This window comes from Macrobrachium rosenbergii, chromosome 13 (assembly GCF_040412425.1).
Source record: "Macrobrachium rosenbergii isolate ZJJX-2024 chromosome 13, ASM4041242v1, whole genome shotgun sequence".
In the NCBI taxonomy this organism is placed as follows: Eukaryota; Metazoa; Arthropoda; class Malacostraca; order Decapoda; family Palaemonidae; genus Macrobrachium; species Macrobrachium rosenbergii.
In genome coordinates, this window is record NC_089753.1 from 54,928,958 (window position 1) to 54,941,433 (window position 12,476).

The window sequence follows — 12,476 nt, forward strand, 5'->3', positions numbered from 1 at the left end:
TAATGAAGAATTAACAGTGTTTTTTATTTTACTAAGTTCTTGCAATTTCAGTCACAATATAGAGTCCAATCACACCCTGTCTCCATGTATGGACAAATTAATGAAATGAAAAACCCTATTTAAGTTATGACAAATGTTATCACGGAAGTAATCTGAAAGAAATGAGGCTCTGGAATATGGAAACCGAGGGTTATGAAGAATCAACATTATATATAAAAATAATTGTGGGTAGCATATGGGGGTTAACATTCCCTTGTTTCATTCAGTTGATGTAATTATCAGTTGTCATTCAAGGAACGTTATTCATCTTAGACACCTCATTCACGTGGTTTTACGCCCCGTGGTGACCAAATCATTTAGGTCTTGAGTTTTAATATCCTTGCTGAAGAGTACAGTCACAAGTATCTTCCATTATTTACCATTTTCTTGTTCTCTTGAGAAATTCTATTGGATTTGGAATTGGAATATAGAATTTATGCCAGAGGCCAAGTGCTGGGACCTAAGAGGTCATTCAGCGCTAGAAGGGAAAATGACAGTAAGAAAGTTTGAAAGGTGTAAAAATGAGGAAAACCTCGCAGTTGCACTGTGAGACAATTGTTAGGAGAGGGTGGACAATCAGATGGAAGAAATAGAATATGAACGGAGGAACAGTAAAAGGAGAGAGAAAGTCTGTTAATCCATATCAGCAAAAGCTGCCTGGACTAACAGCAGGAAAACGTTTCTCGCTCGCGTTACTTCAGCTGTTACCTGTTTTCGACGTTTGGTTTCCTTTTTAAATTTGGAATCTGCAATTATTGTATACCACATGAAGGTGTTTTTGCTTCATCATATCCTCTTGATTTTTAAAGACCATTTTCGTGAGGTCTTTTTGGTTGTATATTCTTTTCAAATTGTGATTTTTTTATTTTGGTATATTAAAAATGTGCATTTATTTAGCTGCGCGGTATTTGTGCTCTTAAATATGACTGCAGCATATTTCAAAGACTTTTTCATAATAGGCCAGTTTGTTGTTGGCCAAGGCCTCCCATACATCACCACAAAAATTGTGTGAATGGCTTTTTTTATAATGTAACTCTTTCAGCCATTAATACTGTAAAAATTTGGGTTACAGAGTCTTTGGTATCTTCACTAATTTTGATCTTGAATTGTTTCAGGTAATGTGCCTCACACAATTCCATTTGATCGAGAAGATTAACCAAAGGAAGAGGATTAGTATTAAAAGTGATTTCAAAAGTTAGGAAATTTTATTATATTTTATAGAGAAATAAACTTTTCATTTTTAACTTGCATAAACCTTTCAGTCCCATAATTTTCAACCAAAAAGTAGTTCAAGGAGGTCGGTGATGTTCAGAATTCCGGTATCTTCATGTAAGACAAGATGTTTATCAACCGAAGAATCCACCACCGTATCCACCAAATCCACCACCAAATCCTCCAAAGCCACCGCCGTATCCGCCGTAGCCGAAGCCGTATCCGAAGGGCCTATAGCCGTAACCGCCGAAGCCATAGGGACTTTGTCCAAAGAAGAAGCGTCGGTTAGGTTCAGGTGCTGGCAGGGCTCCAGTGACCTCCATCAGGGCAAAAATGGCCACCAACGCCAACAGGGCAACACTGATCTGCAAAAGGGAATCAGAATCAATCAGTTTGCAAAGTCTCCACTTGATGCTTAAGTTATTTCACTGCAATGTAGTTGTGAAAGGGGATGACTAAGGATAATATAGTGTAAAAGTACTAACCATGTATAGTTACAAATCAAAATAACGTTATTAGTCGTATGATCGACATGCAAAAAGGAAAACAAATCTTAATTTACTTGGTTACGTGGGATGTGTGGATGACTGTTAATTTATGCATTTATTTATAATTAAGTTACAGTTTGTGTAAACATTTTTTTTCATATATATCAAATCATTAATCGTTTATTCTCTAAGTGTCTTGGAATCTTTTTGTGCCTCTATACAGTGCAATACCAGAGTCAATACTTACAGTTTTCATGGTGAATAGGAGGTAGAAGGTCTGCTTCTTTCTTCGCTGATTCTGGAAGTGGATGTCGGTGTGCCTTGCGACCTACTATTTATGGGAGGCTGGTTCCAGTGTGGAGAGTTGCCAGCGATCTATTTTGAAACTGGAATATAAAGCGATGTGTGTAGATTACTTGAAAAACATCCAAAGCTGATATAAATAGCTGTCATCTAATGTCAATAACACTCATATTATACTGCTTCCCAATTGGTAAGATTTTTTAAAATGCAATGATTATCACGTTGGTATATCAAAGGACAAGAAAAATTCATAGCGTAAGCGAGGGAAGACCGGGGTAAAACCCGTTGCTAAACTTCCCTGCAAGTTTTAGCAACGTCCATCGCAGCTCCCTCCCCCCCCCCTTACCTCCCATGTGAAAGATTTCTTTTTCTACGACTGCTACTGTTAGCCTGTGACTCATTGGAAGTCTGGGGCATCGGAATTTTGACGGGGTTTCTGGGTCCATACCTCGCCTGAATGTTGCTAGAATAGAGGTTAACAAGAGCAGACCTACTTTAGGGATTTTGGAAAAGTAGTTACGGGGAACAGATAAAAATGAGAAGAAAAGGAAATATTCATGTCATGAAAGTCTGATAGTTTGGCACTTGTGAACCAGTAAAGGAAGTGTATTATCTTGAAGTTGCTTCATGAATTATAGTACGGTTAGCCACAGATACATGAGAACAGGTGTTTTCTTTCGTCGTAATGAAAAGGTGAGAGTGTTTTAAGCACTTCACGTACCCAAAATAGCTTTATTTGCTTGGAAAGTTGCCTGGAAGAGATTTGATCAAGCAATACGGACGAATGACAGAAGGGTTGATAGTGGAAGAGTCGTATAGGAATAATATGATAAACATAAAGTTTATATAAGAATGCAAAGTATGTGGAAGATTAACAAGGTATAAACGTATGTCTTATATTGAAACGTCTCTGTTACTTTTATGGACGAACAGAATTGTTTGAAAATTTAACAGAAGAAAAAATAAATATAGGTAACTGAGAACATGACTTCTGTAAACAACAGATCAAACATGCTAGAAATAATTGAGCTTCTTGTGATTTACACTCGAATAAGAGATTTTTTGGGAAAAAACTGGTATATATACTTTTTCTTTGTGAATATGTTATGACCCTATACCCAGGTCAGATAGGGTCATAATCTCTTACTGTATCTGTTTTAAGAACAGCATTAATCATCTTACATCCCTAAGATTCTCTGGTAGCGGTGGCCGGCCCTTTGGTCAGCAAATTCCTTCTCCCTCGTCGACTTCTCTCACTGAATCTAACTTTAAACAAAGGCTCACTGGAATTAAACATTGAGATACTAAACTAAACTATATTTGCAAATTTAATGACAGTAATTCAGCAAGAGCTACGGACATGTAAATGGAAATCATAACTAAAGGAAATTCTGATACACAATCCATCGAATAAATGCTTCTAGACCAGCCAATACTAATGACTAACACCTTGGTCATCAAATAAAATAAGCAGGTCAAAAACAGATCAAAGTGTAGTATATTCCCCAATGAGTACATTCTCGACCTCTTACTCAGCGAAACATCTGAAGAAGACAAGCAAAATCTTCTTTAGTTTTCAAAGCCCAAAGAAATACAGATATGGGAATTCCTCCCACATTATTCAGCCATAAATGCTTAAACAAAATACATATTATAGAAATGGAGAAAACAATCTACAGTTTGGTAAATAGAAATGATTCTTACCTCGAAATCTCAATGTTCAAATCAGTTCTGGTATTGAGCACAACACAAGTCTCATTACTTATTGAGACTTTTCAAAAGGTTCAGTGTTGGTCTTCTAATGATTCCTTTCTCCCAGCCTAATCCCTTCACACTTGGGACTCTGCCCAAAAGACACGCACAAACACACGTTCCTCACCGGAACCTGGACACTTCCGGCAAACATACATGGAGTAACATCTCACATAATCCCATGCCTCAAAAATCCTGACGCCATCCTTACTTAACGAGGAAATGCGTCAGATGATAGCTAAACGTTCTCTCCAAGATTTTGGGAAAGTTTTCCTTCCCATTTGTTAATTCAACATCTGTTGTGTATTGTAATTCATAACATACTTCTGACCTATATGCTTTTCAGATATATCATATTAGTTTATTGCTTAAATTCTTTTCCAGCTAATCTTTATAGGTCTATCTTAATATGTCATCAATTATGTAAAAAGTATTACTGAATATATTTTTGTGCCTAAATTCCCTTTTATACTCACATTGCTTAAAGGATAAAAAACGGGAAAGCACGAGAAAATGTATCATGAACCTCTTAAATAATGTAATCTTATGTGATTTCCCTCAGTTAATTCAGTAAGTGTTTTAATCTTCAAACCTGTAGCCAGGAGGTTGTTCCAACAGTCGAATATATTCTTAGAACATTTAAAGTTAATTCTGCAAGAATTGAATATTGGAAATGTAATGTGACTTTCATCTTATTTAATTTCTTTATTGAAAACAAAAGATGTATATTTCCCTCTCAACCTATGATATTCACTAATACTGAAGACGAATTTTATTTCAAGTGAGTGATTGAATTGAAAATCTCAGTCATTGGCAACCTTTGTGCATAAAGGGGCAAAAGGTACACCTATTGCCAGAGGCCAAGTGATGTCATAAGATTCGGTGTGTGTTTGTTTCTTTAATATTCTCAAAAAAACAAACATAGAAAATCATCCCAGGAGACAACACAAGTGACTGAGTGACTGTTCGGGTCAGTTAAATTTTTTGATAACCCTAATTCTCACTACATAATTCATAAAATGAAGTTTCATTTGTTGTGAATCAAAGGCATTGATTTATTTTAATGTATGCCTTTAGAGCCTCAGTACTTCTGTATGGTGGAGTTGTTGTGACGTAAGCGTATTCTTTTTGTCAGTCCTTGAGAATATATTTTGTAATATTGAGCTACACAATACCTTTTTTTTTTTAAGATAACACTTCTTTTCCGCTTATGAATATATAAATCTAACTTAACGTATACAACTATATTCACCATCATAGGCACTGTACACCTAACTTTCCAGCCACTTGAACATGAATTTTGGCAATGACCAAAATCACTTTTATTCATCTAAATTGGATGAAACAATTTGTTTAAAAACTCCAGAATTTCCCAAGTACTTCTGAACTGATTCTCAAAGCCATATTATCAGAGATGAAGGGCGAAGCGTCTAGAGAGTGTTATCCTAACCGTCATTATACATCTTGTATGGGGTGCACATTCCCCTCCCCCTCCCTTCAGATGGGCATACAAAAGGATGAATTGGACACAACCAGAGCTATCCACTGATCGTAAGATTTTATTCCTTACAACAAAGAAGGATTTCGCCCATCTGTCATAAGAGACAGAGGTAGAGATTATCCTTCTCACATTTGGCAAAGTATTTCTTCTCTTGATCCTCTGAAGGGATGGTCTTAGGTCGTTCCATTTTGTGGACTTCTGTAGCCTGAGCGATTTCTCCCTCAGGTTGTGCAATTGCGGAGGAAGCAGCCACCGTAATTAGGATACTATGGTCTTCTTTTGTGAAATATCCACTAAAACCAGAAACGGCCTTGATGGATATTCACTAAGGCCATTCACATAAGGGCCATGATTAATGATCATCGCCACCTTTACTTCTCGTTTTACTGTTTACAAAGTGTGCAATGATGGTAATGATAATAAAAAAGATAAAGTATAGAATGAAATTAGTTGCCTATAAGCTCACATATATTACTAGTGGAGGAATAATTCGTAAATATTCCCGACCTAGAATTTTGGGCTTTTGTTTGAAAGATACAGTAATGATTCAACAGATAATGGATTCAGAAGAATGGTGTATTAAAAGTTTGCTTGAAGGTTGAGAACTTTATTTCATATAAATATAGATTCTAGATTTTATAAAGCATTTTGGGGGAGCTTCTGAGAGGCAGCAGGTTTTGGTCAATGACACTTCATCTTTAAATGTCTTCAAGAAAAATGTTTATCAACCGTGAAATCCCCAAATCCACCAAGGCCACCAAATCCACCACCAAAGCCTCCAAAGCCACCGCTGTATCCGCCGTAGCCGAAGCCGTATCCGAAGGGTCTGTAGCCATAACCTCCGAAGCCATAGGGACTCTGTCCAAAGAAGAAGCGTCGGTTAGGTTCAGGTGCTGGCAGGGCTCCAGTGACCTCCATCAGGGCAAAAAGGGCCACCAACACCAACAGGGCAACGCTGATCTGCAAATGGAACATAAAAAATTAGTTAGTAAAATCTCCACTGTAGCCTGATATCTTGATGTACTGCTGTTATAAGGAATTTATCGATGCCTTTTCCTTTGTGCTTTTACAAGTAATTTATTTTCGGGATATGCATTGCACATTCATATGTATCAAACCATTTCGTTTACTCACTATATATTTAAGAATCTTTTTGTGCCCTATATAATAAAATACCTTATTTTTATACTTACAGTTTTCATGGTGAATGGAAGGTGTGTTTCTACCTTAGCTGATTCTGGAATTGTATGTCTGTGTGCCTTGCGACCTCCTATTTATAGGAGGCTCGTTCCAGTGCGGAGTTGCCAACGAACTATTTTGAAACTGGATTATGAAAAGACTTGCGTAGAACACTTGCAAAACATTTAAAATTGACATCAATAGCTGTCATACAATGCAATCAAGGCTTATTATTCTTTTTATATATTGGTAAGGTTTCTACAAATGTAATAATTATCTCTGGTAGGGAAACTTCTTAGCGTAAGCAAGGGAAGAACGGGGTAAGACCCGTTGCAAAACTTCCCTGCAAGATTTAGCAACGTCCATCATGGCTCCTCTCCCTCTACCTCCCACATGAAAGATTTCTTTTTCTACAACTGATACTGTTATCCAGTGACTCAATGGAAGTCTGGGGGCATTGGAATTTTGAAGGTTTTTGGTCCATACCTCGCCTGAATGTTGCTAGAATACAGGTAAACAAGGCGATACCAACTTTAGGGATTTCGAAAAGTGGTTGTGGGGAACAGGTAAAGTTTATTTGAAACTGGAAATCATTACGTCAAAAAAGCTCGATATTTTGGCACTAGTGAACTCGAAAAGGTGTATAAATGTAAAGTTGCTTGGTGAATGGAAGGTATATTAAAAAAATGAAGAAGAAGAAGAAGACGAACGTTGCAGAAAAGAGAGAAAGAAAAAATAATTACAATATTGAAAAGCACCAGGAATTAAAAGGAAGCAGAAAGACAAATGAATTAAAATTATAAAACTTTTTTATAGACATGCTTTTATTAAAAAGCACTAAAAAGAAAAATATTTTTTGAGACACACCAGGATTTTCTTACAATTAATCATGTCTACAAAAACAAAAGCGTGGGTCCCAAACTTGGAATGAATTGCTACATCATTTGTTGTAGCATTTCCTTCTATGTTTGGCGCCCATGCTTTTATTTTTGTAGACACGATTAATTGTAAGAAAATCCTGGTGTCTCAAAAGTTCATTTTTCACTGTTTAGTGCATTTTAATAAAAGTGTGTTTTAAATTTTTTTATATCTTTTTATTCTATACTGTTTAGTTTTGACAGAAATTGTAACAGATTTATGATTGTAGCTAACGAAATTGATATTCTGCCGAGCCAATGAAGGTTTAAAAAAACCCGTAGAGTTATTTACCGAGTCAAAGAAGTTGTGAATAATCCGAAGAGTTTCAAACAAATCTTGAGATACTGGGAGAGGTCACTATAGGGTCACTAGAGGTCACTGCTGATCTACTGATCATGTAAGGTTGTATTGTCACCGGGATTGAGTAACCGTGCAAAATTTCAAGTCCATCGGACGAACGGGACAGGTCAAAAATTGAGTTACAAGATTTGACGATAGACAGACAGACAGACGCAGAAATCAAGTTAAATAAAATCATGTAAAAATGTTTTTGACAAAAGGAAAGAAAAAGCAAACGGTAACGGCCACTGAGAGGCTAATGAGGTATCAGAATGCTTCATAATTTCACCGAATGCAGGCAATAAATGAAAAGCAGAAATTGGTGATGCAAAATTTAAATACCTTCATGTAAATCTCCGAAAACTTGCTGAAGAGATTATTGATTTTTACTACTCATATGAGTGTAATGTTCTGTCTTCATCTGATAAGCTGGCAATTTATATATATATATATATATATATATATATATATATATATATATATATATATATATATATATATATATATATATATATATATACATATACAGTATATATATATATATATATATATATATATATATATATATATACTGTATATATATATTTATATATATATAATATACATATATATATATATATATATATATATATATAATATATATATAACTGTATAATATTATATATATATATATATATATATATATACTGTATATATATATTTATATATATATGTATAATATACATATATATATAAAATATATAATTTATATGCATATATCTATATATATACACATATGCATATACATATATATAAAAAACATTTATGATGAATATTTTATATATTGTATTTTTTTTAGCTAAACAGTTTTTCTTGGGAGATATTCTGGGCAAAGGTAAATGGAAACATTGCCTACGTATTCAGTCAGTCACGCTTTTGCTGTTCTTCCTTAGTTCAGCTAGTGACTTGGATAACGAGAGAGAGAGAGAGAGAGAGAGAGAGAGAGAGAGAGAGAGAGAGAGAGAGAGAGAGAGAGAGAGAGAATGTGCTGACCCAGTGCTCAGGCTGGCCATTGCTACTGTGGTCTTTGAGATATAGGTTAACATAACATTGATCTTAAAACAGATGTGGAAGGAGGTTATGACCCTATCTGACCTTGTATAATAGGGCATTATATATATATATATATATATATATATATATATATATATATATATATATATATATATATATATACATGATACAGTTAGCATTAGATTCATAAGCAGGGACGTTGTCTTTTGTAATAAGACAAAGGTAATAATATTCTAAGCATGTCACGGGCCCAATATTACTCCATTTGTTTGGAAATGTGGAAGCGATTTCATCAAACAGCCCGGAGAAATGACTCAAGGGTTAATAAGGGAAAGGTTGTGCAGGAATGGTACAATAAACAACGGAAACTTGATGTGAAAATGCAAAGGTGAACGGAGAGTACCTTGCTGCAAAGGTATGTCTTTGACTGAAAAGTCATGATACTTTTATGGATGAACGGAATTGTTTACAACTTTAGAAGAGGAGAGAAATAAATATAGGTAATGTTACGAGTAGGTCAGACATATTAAAAGCAATTGAGCTTTCTCTGAGTTATGTACAATTGAGAGATTTAGAGGGAAAAGAAAGTGATATAGGTACTTTTTTTAAGCAAACATGGTGTTTAAGTTTGTTGCTTCAATTCTCTTCCAGAAAATCTTTATAGGTCTCTCTTATTACGTCATCAGTTAGACATAAAAGTTTTACTGAACACATTTTGATGCGTAAATTCCCTTTTATGCGCACACTGGCTTGAAGACAAAAAAAGAGGAATGAACAAGATTTCTGATGAAAATATTGACATAAAATAATAGTTGTAAAATAATGTAAATTTAGGTGTTTTCCCTTAATCAGTTCAGTAGGTATTTTGATCTTCAAACCTATAAGCAGGAGGTTGTTCCACCGGTCGAATATATCCTCAGAACATTTAAATTTACTACTGCACGAATAGAATAGCAGAAATGTAATGTGACTTTTATCTAAATCCATCCTTTTATTGAGAACGTTCTCCATAGAACAACAAATGTATATTTCCCTATCAACCTTCTGTATTAACTAACGTTGAAGATAAACGATTAAATTTAATTTCAAATGATTGAATAGAAAATCTCAGTCACTGGCAACCCCTTTGTACATAAAGGGGCAAACGTTACACTTATTGCTCGAGGCCAAGTGTTGACATGAAACTCGTTAGGTTTCTTTATTATTCTCAAAATCCCAAACAGAAAATCATCTAAGGAAACAACAAAGGTGACTGACTAAGTGTCCGGATAAGATCACAGATATTTCAGTTTGATGACATTAATTCATTATCTGTAATTCATAAAATGAAATTCTTTTGGTGTGAATAAAAGTTATGGATTTATTCCAGTGATGTTCCTTTAGTTGTTTAATTTTTCCTTACGGCAGAGTTGTTGTGTTGTGAGCGTTTTCTTTCTTTTAGTCCTTGTAAATATTTGTAATATTCATCTACACAGTATATATATTTTTTTTTGAAAGACGACACCTGTATTCCTAACTTATAAATGCTTATGAATATGTATATCTAACTTGACGTATAACAGTTATATCATCATCTTAAATACTATACACATAACCTTCCAGCCACTGGAACATGATTTTTGGCAATGACCAAAATCAATTTTATTTAGCCCAACTGGATGTAACAAATTGTTTTAAAAAATCCTGATTTTCTTGAGGACATCTGAGATGATTCTCAGAGCTTTCCTATCAGAGTTGAAGGAGGAAGCGTCTATACTCTATAGAGTTATTATAATCGTCATTAATATCTTGTATGGGGCGCGCACATCCTCCTGATGATTGGTGTGGAAAATGAAGACATAGACACAGCCACAGCAACCCAATGATTGGAAGGTTTTATTCCTCACAGCAAGGGTGGATTTCGCCCATCTGTTACAATAGACGAAAGTACAGAGATTATTCTTCTCTCATTTGGCTTAGCATTTCTTCTCTTGATTCTGTGAAGGGCTGATCTTAGGTCGTTGCATTTTATGGACTTCTGTAGCCTGAGTGATTTCTCCCTCAGGCTGTGCAATTGCGGAGGAAGCAGCCACCGTAATTAGGACATTATGGTCTTCTTTTATGGAATGTCCACTAAAACCAGAGACTGCCTTGATGGATATTCACTAAGGCCATTCACATAAGGACCATGATTAATGATCATGGCCACTTTACTCCTCGTTTTCTTGTTTACAAAGTGTGCAGTGATGGTAATGATAATAAAAAAGATAAAATACAGAATGAAATCAGTTGCCTATAAGCTCACATATATTGCTAGTGGAGGAATAATTCGTAAATATTCCCGACCTAGAATTTTGAATTTTTATTTGGAAGAAACAATAATGATTCGACAGGTAATGAATTAGAAGAATGGTGTATTAAAAGTTTGCTTGAAAATAGAGAACTTTATTTCATATAAATATAGATTCTAGATTTTGTAAAGCATTTTGGAGAAGCTTCTGAGAGGCAGCAGGTTTTGGTCAATGACACTTCATCTTTAAACATCTTCAAGGAAAATGTTTATCAACCGTGAAATCCTCCAAATCCTCCAAGGCCACCAAATCCACCACCAAAGCCTCCAAAGCCACCGCTGTATCCGCCGTAGCCGAAGCCGTATCCGAAGGGTCTGTAGCCATAACCTCCGAAGCCATAGGGACTCTGTCCAAAGAAGAAGCGTCGGTTAGGTTCAGGTGCTGGCAGGGCTCCAGTGACCTCCATCAGGGCAAAAAGGGCCACCAACGCCAACAGGGCAACGCCGATCTGAAAAAGGAACAAAGCAATCAATAGAAGAAACTTTAAATGATTATCAAGCTAGTTGAGAATGGGCTTAAATCAGTATAAATTGCAATGGCAGTTCTTCAAAACATTTCTTTTGTCTGCTTAGTTATTTGAATATTTATTATTTAACGCAAAGAAGTCTGAGCATATCCTTGTTTGTAGTACATTCATTCATAATATCTTGTTAGTGCAATGCTCAATTAGGTAAAAATTTCAGTACTCTTTAAAAAACAGCTGAGATACATGTGAAATTCATAGAAAATTAACTGGAATTGATTTATAAATCTTAAACACTTTCTTTTGTAGATATGTTTCGAATTTTTACATAATAAAATATCTAATATGAATCCTACCTTTTGCATGGTGAATAGGATGTGTTGTTTCCTTCGTGGATCCTGGAAAACTGTTCATCTTAGTGCAGCGAGACCTTCCATTTATACGAAACCCGTCTCTGGGAAGAGACTGATGTAGATGAAAAACTTCGGGCGTACCGATGACGACATCGGGCAAAACCCGACGGGGAGCTGCCTCGTAAGGTTGGCGATCGCTACTGGTTCTTCCTCACATTCCTTCCGCGTGGTTATTACCATAACAAGGGCTTTCTTCCACTTTAAGTCACTCGTACCAATTCATTGCTCTTGAACGAACAGAATTATGATAATCCAGTGGATTATTTTTTTAGATTCTCCCATATACATATATACAATATATGTATATATATATATATATATATATATATATATATATATATATATATATATATATATATGTATATATATATATATATATATATATATATGTATATATATATATATATATATATATATATATATATATATATATATATATATATATATATATATATATATATATATATATATATATATATATATATA

At 34.9% G+C, this 12,476-nt stretch overlaps 2 protein-coding genes across 3 annotated transcripts; both read right to left on the minus strand.

The window, feature by feature from the left end:
- Positions 1-1,254: 1,254 nt before the first annotated feature.
- Positions 1,255-12,025, minus strand: LOC136844697 (keratin-associated protein 19-8-like). Of its 2 annotated transcripts, XM_067113944.1 has the most exons (3): positions 11,934-11,975; positions 1,987-2,125; positions 1,255-1,616 (listed from the first exon to the last, which is right to left on the minus strand). In XM_067113944.1, exons 2-3 carry the CDS (start codon positions 1,993-1,995, stop codon positions 1,386-1,388), a joined length of 240 nt encoding a protein of 79 aa, XP_066970045.1. In that variant the 5' UTR covers positions 1,996-2,125; positions 11,934-11,975; the 3' UTR covers positions 1,255-1,385. The 2 variants fall into 2 exon arrangements, with proteins under 2 accessions (XP_066970045.1, XP_066970044.1); XM_067113943.1 differs by lacking the exons at positions 1,255-1,616; positions 1,987-2,125 and adding an exon at positions 11,111-11,562 and having other exon boundaries at positions 11,934-12,025.
- On the minus strand, positions 5,882-6,530 carry LOC136844696 (prismalin-14-like). The gene is made up of 2 exons (XM_067113942.1): positions 6,489-6,530; positions 5,882-6,255 (listed from the first exon to the last, which is right to left on the minus strand). Exons 1-2 carry the CDS (start codon positions 6,495-6,497, stop codon positions 6,004-6,006), a joined length of 261 nt encoding a protein of 86 aa, XP_066970043.1. The 5' UTR covers positions 6,498-6,530; the 3' UTR covers positions 5,882-6,003.
- Positions 12,026-12,476: the final 451 nt, after the last annotated feature.